The sequence below is a fragment of the Lissotriton helveticus genome, chromosome 10, assembly GCF_964261635.1.
Source record: "Lissotriton helveticus chromosome 10, aLisHel1.1, whole genome shotgun sequence".
In the NCBI taxonomy this organism is placed as follows: domain Eukaryota; kingdom Metazoa; phylum Chordata; class Amphibia; order Caudata; family Salamandridae; genus Lissotriton; species Lissotriton helveticus.
The window spans coordinates 525,062,512-525,075,973 of record NC_136071.1 but is presented as its reverse complement, the minus strand read 5'-3'; the positions used below and the strand labels follow the sequence as shown (position 1 = coordinate 525,075,973).

General features: G+C 42.3%; 1 protein-coding gene across 3 annotated transcripts in view; it reads right to left on the bottom strand.

Annotated features, from left to right (window-relative positions):
- Positions 1–478: 478 nt before the first annotated feature.
- The window catches only part of RAB11FIP3 (RAB11 family interacting protein 3), a 533,384-nt gene continuing 520,400 nt past the window's right edge, over positions 479–13,462 (bottom strand). For 2 of the 3 annotated variants that reach the window (XM_078663049.1, XM_078663051.1), the window contains 3 exons: positions 3,890–4,030; positions 3,590–3,699; positions 479–3,496 (listed from right to left, as the gene is read on the bottom strand). In XM_078663049.1, the coding sequence (XP_078519175.1) occupies positions 3,487–3,496; positions 3,590–3,699; positions 3,890–4,030 (261 nt within the window). In that variant the 3' untranslated portion in view covers positions 479–3,486. Of the gene's footprint in view, positions 3,497–3,585; positions 3,700–3,889; positions 4,031–13,462 lie in introns of those variants that run through there. The other variant, XM_078663050.1, reaches the window with a different exon arrangement.

Here is a 13,462-nt window from a genome sequence, read left to right as displayed (position 1 = left end):
ACCAGTCTCCTAGAACTAATTATTTTTTGTAATGGAGTTCATCAATGGCTGTCATTATTATTCTAAATGAGGGAAACTATTATAGTGGACAAATCACACCTTTCGTTTTCCTTTTCTTCCAACAATCTTCTTAATCGTATTAAATGATACCAAACTGATGGATTTGTTTTGTGCCTAAAAACTCTTTAGCAAGACTAAAAATTGGTCAAACTTACGGATAGCCATTCGGGATCTTTAAGAAATGTTCTGCTCATGTTAAACTGTGATGCGGGTAACAGCAACAAACACTTATTGAACAGACTAGAGACTGGAATTCGTGGCTATTGCTCTAACCCAAACTGTTCTACCAAGTGAGTGAGTTAATATATTGTACTCAACTTGATCTTACGCTGCTTGTGTTTGAAATACTATAATTAAGACTCTGATTGTGGTTTTTTTTTACATTAGTTAAGCTTACAAATAACAAGGTACACCAAGCAAAATCATTGCAAATTTTTAATTTTGATCATTCAATAATATATCATTTCATACACTTCAGACAAGGTCGTATTTAGAATCCTTAAGACATTTTCCTTCATATAACGCTTGGCTCGCTTCTCTATTTGGATATCCCTCTTGTGCTCAGTATACTTCTCTTCATTGAGAGGCTCCACTCGCATGGTATCATTTCATTGATAACAGAATCCCCTTCTGCTATCGTACCACTCAGCAGGGCTTATAAACAAGTTCTACTGCTCAGTATTGCAACAGTATCTCCTCGCCCCCTACCATATAATTCAAGATGGCTCATTTTCTTCCCATGCATGGCCCCCAAGTCATCAAAATCAGCATAAATAATGAACCATTTCATGATCTTGTCTGATCTCAACCCCAAATAATGACTGAGGTTCCTCTTTGCAGGCCTTTCTGAAGCACCAATCATTTCCACCCCGCCTCCTCGCAATCTCTCCACCTTAAAAAGGTGTTTATTCTAACAAGGGGCTGAGGAGGAGTTCTTCGCCAGCAGAACCTGAGCAGCCGTGCATTCAAATAGTGCAAGGACATTTTAGACTGTAAAATCTCACAGCACAGATATAAAATCTCACTGCACAAACATGCCCCTAGGCACATTAGAGTAGACCCTGTTCCTTGGCTGAACGAGTACCAGGGAACGCAGACAAGTTTGGAAAGGCAAGTAGATCTTCTAAATATATATATATTATATCATACATTTATATATGTACACGCACAGCGATAAAGATTTTTCTTTTACAGTATTTCAAAAAAGCTTTTAGATCAGCCATCATTCTATAAAAAATACCTACTCTACAAGATAGAAAAATCTGTCCAAATATACACCGATTTATACACACACACCAGAAAATGTACATTGTGTATGGCTACGTCTGACATTCTAGAGCCCAGAGTAAGAGGAAAAAACAGGTTTTAAGGTTGGGGAGCTGGCCTTGTAATAATCATATGATTTTCCTCTTATTGTGATACAACTTTGAGAATTCTCATGATAAAATTGAATCCGAACTCAATGCGCCTACTGTCATCTGCACACCCCTTCACTTTTTTGGTAAAAAGTTCAACATGATGTTGGCGCCTCCATAATTTGAGCAATCATTTTCTAGTTGAAGCCTTCAGGTAATATGCTCTGTAGTAGACGTATGAAGTAGAAAACCTGAAGGTGGAGTCAACACCTCTATTCTGGGAAATTACAGATGTGAACATGAGGCTACTTCACAACCCCAGTGTCCACCCATCACATCATAAGGGAGCTTCAGAACGCATTGCGTGCCATAGCCCATTGTCAAAGAGCCGCTTACCATATGAACAATGTCAACACTTACGGATTTTAGGGCAGTGTTGATAACAGATCTGTGAATTTACAGGGGCTCCTGAACGATGCCGGTTACGGAAATGATCTGGGAATTCGGTGACACCTCTACTCTACCACCTGCTGTATCACTAATGAGGAAAAATAAGAAGCATCTAATGAACATGTTGTTTAGCAGAAGCCTCCATACCCAGTTGAAGTGCTTTAACAAGGAACATAACTATTTGCAGATCAGCCCCAAAGGAACAACTTGGTAGACCTGCAGCAATAGCTTCTCTGACCTATTCAAACATGGACGATGAGCCGTTCAGACTGATTTTCAATGATCACATCATCATCAAAATAATGACCAGTTCCAAACAATCCTTCTGGGTCTTTCACAATTGCAACACTGAGTGTCTGGAGGCGAGGAACCAGTTGCCTCAATAACAGTCCATTTCAATGCAATCGAGAAGTTCATAATTTTACAAGTCAGACCATTTCTGGAAGATTCTGAAGCAAAATAATGCTATGAACCAAAACACTTACCAATGAGATGTCTCCATTATCTCATTGGGGAGATATACCAGCTTGAAGGCCCTTAATGACAAGGCTTCGCACCGTGAGTTTACTGATCTTATTGCAGGCTAAGTTGGAGGACTTTCGGAGGATTGTAGCTAGTATGCACCCGGTGACACATTATTACAACAGGATGTGAGTAATCTGCCATGCTCACACAGTACCAAACCTGTTTCAACTTAAATCATATTTAAGATACATACAACTGTCATGATGCCTTGTTCCATATGCAAAGAGCCAATGTGTGAATCTGATACTAGACAGGTGTGCAATTTGTGCAATAACAACTTCAGTAGAATTCACATTCCAAAAAGCCTTAGTGTATATTGCAGTGCTGGAACCACAAGTCTGTGCCATACTATGAAGCGCCCAGCTCTTTATAGAAGCATACTCAGTGCCATACCTCTCACATACTTTTTGTGCGCTTGAAAGCCAGCCTACCTTTAATATAATATTTGATTTCCACACTTTCCTGTTACTCTTCGCCACCCCCACCCTCCACCCGAGTCTTGCTTGATTTCTGAATGCTACCATAAATTGAACTCAGCTTATCATTATGTTGACCCTGTCCATAGGAATGTTTCCAACACTTTCAGAAAACTTGGAGCTTCACAAAGATTTTATGCCATCATTGTTAATATTTGGTTGGTTCATTTGTTTTGAATGCAGAACAAGTTCATGTCAGAGCCTAGGAACACTATTCAAAATATACAATCATTTTCCCACTGTTTCTTCATCGCAGTTGACCCGCTCTATCCTCTTTAGGGACCTCCTGAGGCCACACTCTAATGCCAGTAGGACTAACGGGTCATAGATTAGCAGCAGCACCAGTCCGACAGAATATATGAACGCAACAGGAAGACATCCGAATCTAATGACGTAGCCCCAACTGCGGCACAGGAACTGCAGGGATTTTCCATTGGAGTACAACAAGTTCCCGGAGTGCTATCCACCTCATCCTGGTTGAAGGTTTCATCAGCAGAGTATCCCGTGGGCTCCAGCCCATTATTGCGACCAATATCCACTTTCTCCCCTAAATACCTTAGGGGGAGACTTGGGTAGAAATATTCAGGCACGTGGGGGGGGAGGAATCTGAGGTCTGGAGGTTATTCCAACCTGCAAATATAAAACAATAGTAACTTTTCTTAGCCACAGAATAAAACACACTACAGTGCTTTGCGATACGTAGCTCAAGTGATGTACACTTACTTCACTTCCAATATGGATGGATTGGTCTCCATAATTGCTACAATAATTCGGTCGATGTAGTCCTGAAGGCGGAGATTGATTTCCTCCTGTTTATGAATAGCCTCCATGAGCTAAGGAGAGAAAAGTAGAGATGGACAGTTACAATGACGATCCATCACTATGACTTGCCTTTGCAAGAACTACAGTGGTGGTGGGTCTGCCCGTCAGATATATCTACAGGGAGACCTGACCATAATAACCAAGTATAAAAGAGAAAAGATCTTCCATTCACTTAAGGAAGAAGGTGGGAATGCTCCTTACTTCATCTCTAGACACAGAGCTGATCTCTGCAGCAAGGGAATCTGAAAAGGACGTGGAGAAGAGATGTTTCGCGCCTTGAATGCTGAGATTGATTATCTGGCCATTCAACTCGTCATTCTGTTCTTTCAGATTTCGGTTATCCTGATTGAAACAAGACAATGGAATGTTAGTCTCTGATACACTACACAACAGTCTTTTCCTTCATTACATAGTTCATAATTTTTACAAATCGATTAAATACGTGAAAATTGGCTAAGGCTATCATTGACCCAAAGTCGGAGTCCTGTTAAGTCACCTGTATCAAATATGTTACACTTTGCTCCTGCCGCTAATATAAAAGACATTACCTTGCAATTAATTAATATACTGGGCATTTTTAATGCCGAGCATAGGCAATAAAAAGTAGGCCTGGCTGAAATTTAAATTACACCAGCATAATTCGCATAATTTCTGGAATTTCCCATTATACTTGTCCCTCAAAATTCCCCTAATTATGTCACGTTGCGTAATTATGTGCTATTTGCGATAAAAATTAAATACGAACGCACGGTAACAACAGAACAAGAGTAGCTATTATTCGAGGTATTTTCGTTTTTTTACAGCATTATTTTAGCTTGAAATGCTTCCTCACATTAAAAATTATAGATCTGTATTCTGTAGATTTTACCAGAGTTTTGCATAGCTATGCAAAAGCAGATCACATGAATTTCCCACACCCTTAATAAAAATCACTTACAGACAACCGGTGATTGCAAATGCAGGGTAGTCATGGGGATAAATGAGAGGGAGCAGGTTATTTATCCAAAGCTATGCATCTCACGACTATCAGTTGGCACTTAGGCAACCAGGCTATTAAATAAAGAATAATAATCGTTTGTCTATATATTATTTCATATCAATGTTTGCAGCCTATAAGTGTTCTAAATGACAGGTAGTATCATAAACCAATTAAGTGATATACATTTAACTGACTCCCAAAAGGTTGGAAAGTGGAGTTGAGTTTCTAGGGATTTGAACTTCAAACAGAAATGGCTTAGCTCACTTCAGTGGTGAGCCTGTAACCCAATGAGCAATCCTACAGGCAATCCTTCTTGCCAATGAGGAAGCCCCTAGAAAGGAAAGTACATTTTGAGTAACTCTCCTCCGTACATGTAATAAGAGAGTAGTTCGAAGCAAGTGGAGTATATCATGGAAGCAATTAAAAATGATGCTGGGTGTGACACACAAGTAAAGAGGCAAGGTTAACATCTCGCTCACCGCAAGATTCTTATGTACAAAGGAACCCCAAGAAAGATACCAGCTTCTTCTTCTTTTCTAAGTGGGGATCATAATGATGCATATGGGATGTGGCCATGAGCGTTTTCTCAGAGCAAGTGCATTTCCCGGTCCATCATCCAAGTACTTCCTTCCTCAGCACCCTTTTTGGTTCTTTTCTCTCTCCACTAAATACATCAGTATTAATATGGCAGAAAGAAACCTACTGAGATTCAGACAAATGAAAACATTCCTATATTGGTAAGAGGGAGAAACTAGTGAGGACAATATTATTTTTCCAGGAATTTACTAGGGGTAGTCTGTGTGGGACTGCTCCTAAAACCTCCCATGAAGCCTTAACAACAGGAATTTTAAAGATCGGCAATGCTCTCTGTTTTTCAAGTACACAATGGTCTAACAGGTAACAAGTTTCTCTTGCTCGGTCATTGTAGTTCGTGCTGAACATTGAGCTCCAAAACTAGATCCTCTGCGGTCCTAGTCGCTTAAGACCACTGTCTGGCAAGATATTCCTGTAGACGGTGCATGTGTAACCTTGAGTTTGTGACTACTAGAGCAATACATGTGGTCATTATTCCCAACAGCTTCATTATCATTCTCACTGCCAGAGGCCAAGAAGCCTACACTCTTTCATTGTTGGAGTAGACTTTCCATATTACTGTGTTGTGTGACTCTTAGAAATGCCTGGGTCTGTTCAAGACACAGGCAAGACGTTTTGACATTTATTAGGAAGTCCAATTGTTGGAGAAGGAATATCCCCTGTTTAGTGTGGGCGAGGCATTGCACTTGAGTCGGCCCATTTTATCAGATAGGTATTCTAGTATTCTAGTTGCTCTTATTACAACCTCAGGTACTGGTGATGAGCCTGGCAAATGGTGATGCGGAAGCAATCGTCCCCGATATCTAGTCTCGCTATATAGTCCCCACCTGTCAGAAGTAGAATGATGTCCTCAATCATTGTAATTTTAAGTGGGTGGTTGTGATGTAGGGCCCGAGCATTGCAAGACGAATTGGCTACACAGGATTTAGAAAGTACAAGGAGTACAGCCTTTGACCCCACTGGTGCACTGATACTATTTCTGTCGTGTTCTTGAGAAGGAGGGCTTGCACCTCTTCTAACAAGATCTTGATTTTGTTAAGGTGGTCGATTTGGAGGGGTGGAATGGGGTTCCAGGCAACCATCGATGACGGTAGCTAGCACCCATTGATCAGAGCTTATGCCCTCCTATTGGGGAGGCACAATCTCAATCGTCCCTCGACAGATGCTGGCTGGTCGGGGGGGGGGGGGGGGGGGGGAAGGTCACTCTTTGGTGGCAGAGGTGTCTCTTCCTTGGCTACCTCTTGCCATGAGCAGTTGCTGTTGGAGAAAGCTTCCCAGGAGTAATGTCCCTGCATGAACTGCTGCTGGCTTTCTTAAAAGGGCTGCTCCGACTGCCTCAGTTGGCTTGAAGTGTCGGCCTTGGTTTTAGGTGCTATACGAGCATGTGTCTGCCAAAAAGCCATATTTTGCTGTGGATATTGAAGGTCACCTATCGCTTTTGCTGTGTCCTTTTTTGTGACATCTCATCAACTTGAAGTCTAAATAGGCCCGACCATCAAAGGGTAGGAAGAAGAGATGTTGCTGAACCTCTAGCTAGAAGCCACAGATTCATAACCGAAAGAAAGTTTTTTTTTTACCTGTGGGAATAGATAATGTGACTTCTCACTCAGAGAACTTATTAATTGCTCGCTGGTATGGTATATAGTCCCCAAATATTATTTCTTAGTCTTTTTTTAAAAGCGAATGTCCCAGTCTCCTGGGTTGGGGTGAACAAAATAATATATATACATATAAAAAGACATATTACAAAAGACAATAATACACAAAATTCATTATACAGAACAAACATATTTATATATATATATATATATATATATATATATACATATACACACACACACACATACAGATATCTCTAAACAAAGGAATATGTCTCTCTTCCACACTATTTACATACATGTGTATGGCTGCGAATTCTAAATATCAGACGCAGTCCATATTAGAGGTAGTCCAATGATGAGACACTTATGCGGGAAAGTCCTGTTCTCACAAAATAATTTTGTGTCTCCTGTATTTATACAAACAGATGTAATTGTTGTCCTTTTGAGGCCATGGGTGTTAAGACCATTCTCGTTTAAGCCAAGAATCTGAGGTGTGGTCCTAGTCCTGGGTGCAAGTACGTTGGGGGCACTGTCTTCAGGGGACACAGAGAATGGGCTCGGCTCCTGCTGGAATTCCTGCTACGGGAGGGGCTCCCCAACTTGCCATCAGACTTTCAATTTTTTAAAGCCATCGGCAATCGCACCTTAAGAGTTCTCAGTAGAATTCTAGTACTGCACAACTGCACACTACACCTATTTTTTATATCCTTGGTGCAGGATAGATGTTTTAAATCACAAAGCATTGCATGCCACACAGCTCACTCATCATGGTCCCATTGTAGGCAGAGGTTTCAGACCCGGCACTGGCCTGACCACGTGAACTTACTATTTCAAGTGGCGCAGCATTTAAATGGAAAGGCTTCCATACGCTCTTTCCTATGATTAATTGTCATACAATGTGCTCCAGACTCTTTAATATAATCCCAAATTGGTCAGTGTGGAAAAGGTGTTCTCAGTATGGAAGTTCTCGGTTTCCCAGTCCTCAGCATTGAAAGTTCTCTTGATGCGCAGCTTTACTGAGCATCAAAACACGTCCACAAATCGATAGCGGAAGACGGCAATTTGAAGTGAATCTGTGACTCGAACTATAAGTGGGAAAACTGTGAGAGGATGAAACCCTTGCATTAAGTGACTTTCTAGCTGAATGCTGTGTGTACTCGAGGAAAGTTTTTTAGGCATTAGAATTACTGCACGTTACCAAGAAAAATTATTAAAGGAGTGAGAAGAACTAGTGCACTCGACGTTGAACCAAGAATCCCCACATCATGTTCATCTCAGCAACTCAAGGAGATTCAGAACAAAAGTCGTAAGAAAGGTATCAATTAAGATTCAAAAGATGGAAAAGCATGGCAGTGTTTTCTGCATGACTTCTTTCTAAGTACTAGATAAAGATCCTCAGTTGAGAACACCTAAAGTCTCCTTCCCCAGGTGAGAAGAAGTGACAGCAACATGAAACAGTATTCTGCTATTGGCGTAAAGTCCCAAAATGAAATGTTTCAAAACCTTAGGGACCAACAATTAAGAGTATGGTATGTAAGTTCTGAAAAGGATAAGGTTTTTTGACTCATCGATCATACAAGCCAAGCAAGAAGACACATTTATTTTGAAAGGAGGAATATTTCTTCAGGTGCCAAATGGAGTAAAAGAGGACTTGCATGAGTAAAATTGATTCTGAGGAGATACACTTGACAAAAAAGATCCATGAGCTATTCAAGAGCATAAATTCCCATTTCAAAGGATCAACAGCTAAACCCAGCTCATATTCATATTGTCTTTTTTCTTGGAAGCCTTATAGGATAATGTTGTTTTCCTAGGAATTATTTACAACAAGGGGTGGTGAGGGACAGAGTCTCTGAATTAAGCAGAATACTCTCACCCAGTCAAGAGATCAGGGCTAGATCCAACACCGTTTTTTAGCTCATTGCACCATCCCAGTTTCAGAACCTGGCTGTATGCAAATTAGTCTGTTCCTGTCCCAGTGCATGATGGGAACAGGGCAAACCAAACTACAAAAGCCAATTCTTACACTGGGAAGGAAACAAGCTTCCGGGGACCGGTTTCTGGCATTACAGCCGCCTTCGGCCCGGCTTGCTTGAATCCTGATGGTGCAATGAGCAAGGGACTCATGTCTGAGTATACCCTTCCACGCTTAGGGTGGACAAAATTATTTACAACAAGGGGTGGTGAGGGACAGAGTCTCTGAATTAAGCAGAATACTCTCACCCAGTCAAGAGATCAGGGCTAGATCCAACACCGTTTTTTAGCTCATTGCACCATCCCAGTTTCAGAACCTGGCTGTATGCAAATTAGTCTGTTCCTGTCCCAGTGCATGATGGGAACAGGGCAAACCAAACTACAAAAGCCAATTCTTACACTGGGAAGGAAACAAGCTTCCGGGGACCGGTTTCTGGCATTACAGCCGTCTTCGGCCCGGCTTGCTTGAATCCTGATGGTGCAATGAGCAAGGGACTCATGTCTGAGTATGCCCTTCCACGCTTAGGGTGGACAAAATTATTTACAACAAGGGGTGGTGAGGAACAGAGTCTCTGAATTAAGCAGAATACTCTCACCCAGTCAAGAGATCAGGGCTAGATCCAACACCGTTTTTTAGCTCATTGCACCATCCCAGTTTCAGAACCTGGCTGTATGCAAATTAGTCTGTTCCTGTCCCAGTGCATGATGGGAACAGGGCAAACCAAACTACAAAAGCCAATTCTTACACTGGGAAGGATACAAGCTTCCGGGGACCGGTTTCTGGCATTACAGCCGTCTTCGGCCCGGCTTGCTTGAATCCTGATGGTGCAATGAGCAAGGGACTCATGTCTGAGTATACCCTTCCACGCTTAGGGTGGACAAAATTATTTACAACAAGGGGTGGTGAGGGACAGAGTCTCTGAATTAAGCAGAATACTCTCACCCAGTCAAGAGATCAGGGCTAGATCCAACACCGTTTTTTTAGCTCATTGCACCATCCCAGTTTCAGAACCTGGCTGTATGCAAATTAGTCTGTTCCTGTCCCAGTGCATGATGGGAACAGGGCAAACCAAACTACAAAAGCCAATTCTTACACTGGGAAGGAAACAAGCTTCCGGGGACCGGTTTCTGGCATTACAGCCGTCTTCGGCCCGGCTTGCTTGAATCCTGATGGTGCAATGAGCAAGGGACTCATGTCTGAGTATACCCTTCCACGCTTAGGGTGGACAAAATTATTTACAACAAGGGGTGGTGAGGGACAGAGTCTCTGAATTAAGCAGAATACTCTCACCCAGTCAAGAGATCAGGGCTAGATCCAACACCGTTTTTTAGCTCATTGCACCATCCCAGTTTCAGAACCTGGCTGTATGCAAATTAGTCTGTTCCTGTCCCAGTGCATGATGGGAACAGGGCAAACCAAACTACAAAAGCCAATTCTTACACTGGGAAGGAAACAAGCTTCCGGGGGCATGATGCACTGGGCCAGGGACAGACTAATTTGCATACAGCCAGGTTCTGAAACTGGGATGGTGCAATGAGCTAAAAAACGGTGTTGGATCTAGCCCTGATCTCTTGACTGGGTGAGAGTACTCTGCTTAATTCAGAGACTCTGTTCATCACCACCCCTTGTTGTAAATAATTTTGTCCACCCTAAGCGTGGAAGGGTATACTCAGATGTGAGTCCCTTGCTCATTGCACCATCAGGATTCAAGCAAGCCGGGCCGAAGACGCCTGAAATGGCAGAAACCGGTCCCCGGAAGCTTGTTTCCTTCCCAGTGTAAGAATTGGCTTTTGTAGTCTGGTCTGCCCTGTTCCCATGATGCACTGGGCCAGGGACAGACTAATTTGCATACAGCCAGGTTCTGAAACTGGGATGGTGCAATGAGCTAAAAAACGGTGTTGGATCTAGCCCTGATCTCTTGACTGGGTGAGAGTACTCTGCTTAATTCAGAGACTCTGTCCATCACCACCCCTTGTTGTAAATAATTTTGTCCACCCTAAGCGTGGAAGGGTATACTCAGATGTGAGTCCCTTGCTCATTGCACCATCAGGATTCAAGCAAGCCGGGCCGAAGATGCCTGAAATGGCAGAAACCGGTCCCCGGAAGCTTGTTTCCTTCCCAGTGTAAGAATTGGCTTTTGTAGTCTGGTCTGCCCTGTTCCCATGATGCACTGGGCCAGGGACAGACTAATTTGCATACAGCCAGGTTCTGAAACTGGGATGGTGCAATGAGCTAAAAAACGGTGTTGGATCTAGCCCTGATCTCTTGACTGGGTGAGAGTACTCTGCTTAATTCAGAGACTCTGTCCATCACCACCCCTTGTTGTAAATAGTTTTCCTAGGAAGGCACCATACTTCAATGCCTCATTTACCAAAGCACCAACAGGGATGCACAACACAAATGTTTAAATGGAAAGCCTTTTTTACAGAGTGTAAAAGAGCATTTCAATACTAATCTGACCTTTTAATTTACATGGAGCACAATGCCCTGACTTCAGAATGTTTTGTGATCATGAAATCCCGGTGTTTGTTTAGTTAGTCCAATATAGATTAAATGATTTAGAATCTTAGCATGCAACCAAGCCATATCAGTTGCCTTCCCTCTCTCATTTCATAGTTGAATCAGTCTCTCTCTGGACTCTGCCACAGGCGAAGCTGCTCAGGGCTTGAATTCTATACAAAGTTTAAGCATCATGATTTTGGAAATCTCATGAAAAAGAGGTTCCAAGCATATGCTTTGCATGTCAAGAAGAAGTTTATTTGGTTATCTAATTTTGAAAAGTCAGGGAGCATCTTCGAAAGATTTGTTTATGAGAGGAGTGGGAGGCCATGTGGTAGGCAGGGCCTACTGGGACTCAACTGTGGGGGTTGGGGTCATTTGGTATTGATGTCTCGGGGCAATGTTACCGTGGCTCTTCAAATTGGGCCAAGTCCAACAATTTCTACACTTGATACTCAGACTAGTTAGGGGGGGGGGGTTACAGGCTTTTCAGTGATGTAGTGTGGTGGTTCTCGAACGCAGCACTCACAAATTAACCAACTGACCCAATAATATCAATAACCTTAATGCCGAGCTTCAATTTATAAGAAAGAAAGTACTTCAATCACGCAGTCGAACTAAACACTACACTATGCAATAAATATACTATTTAGCGTCTTAGAATGCAATCCTCCTTATAGGCACTACACCCGCCCGTTTGAGGCATTAAAATAATCTTTTGGATCAGGGGAATAGTTACATATACATTTTGTTTTTAGTTGATCAACTAGTTTTATGCACAATCGACATAACAGAAACAGAACTGTACTCAAAGTCAGGAAACACTGTAGTGCTAATTGCTTTGGTTTACCATTAAGGTCAAAAGTTTGTGTTAGCTCGTCCACCAATCAAATGTTTATATTGGGTAAACTTATACAAATGGTATCCATGAAACAAGTAAATATCATATTCAGCCAAATGTCGGATTCTCGAGCAACGTACCAATTGCACAAGATAAGGAGGAAAAAGCTGTGCGCTTTCCAAATCCTCATACGACCTGAATAACTAAAGATAAGATGCCAATTGTACCTATCTGTTTCTGCAAATGTAAAAGACCTATTTTGCCTGAGCATTATTTAAACATCAGGCTAATTCTGGAGATGTATGTGGATGGTGTATAAAAAAAAGACTATCTTGCAGCTCCGTTCGTATACTGCAAGCATCAGCAAAGATGAGTTTTGCAACACAAATGTTGACAATGGAAGTGGATTTGCTGCTTTGCACAGCCGGAAAACAGCAGCTTTTACCAAGGCAAACAGCAACACGTCAGCAAGGGATTGATCCCCCTGGTTCCATGTGATGGACGGATACTGTTAGGGTAGCATGTGCTCTCTAGGTCTATGGTACAGGTCCAATTCATCCATTAAGAATAGAGGCTACCATGCCTGCAAATATTTTAAATACTCTTTCTTCAGAAGCAGGTTGACATTTCTTTAGCCCAAAAGGGGCAATCACTGCCCAATGCACAAGTTACTTACCTTCGGTAACGATATATCTGTAAGAAACATTAGTTAGTTATAGATTTCTTACCTTAGAATTACCCCCAGGTGTCAGACTGGATCCGGAAAGTCTTTTCGTCAGCAGTACCTCTGCGCGTCTGAAGGTGGCGTCGGTCGGCTCCACGTCCATCGTGGTCGCCGGGATGACGTAACAGCAGCTACTTAGACACCGCCCTTGCAAGCTGATGTCAGTTCTGTACACGACTTTCCACGTCAGAAACGCAGAGCCATGCAAGACACTGACCATTGGTGCACAAAACTAGGGCCCTTAAAGGATATCCTTAACCTTAGAAATCAGTTCGCAGGACAGGGAGGATGGGTGGGGCGGTAAGGAATCTATAACTAACTAATGTTTCTTACAGACATATCATTACCAAATGTTCTCTTCTGTGGCGAATAGATCTAACCAAGGCTCTTCCCACTGTTGAAACAGACCTTGCACCACCTCCGAGTAAAGAAGCCATTCGTGATCCATCATGCACCTGCAGCTGAGTTTGTCCGCCCTAGCTTTCAGAGAACCTGCCAGGTGTTGAACAATCAAGGAAATGCCTTGATGTTCCAGCCATGTCAAGAGGTGGAGGGCCTCCT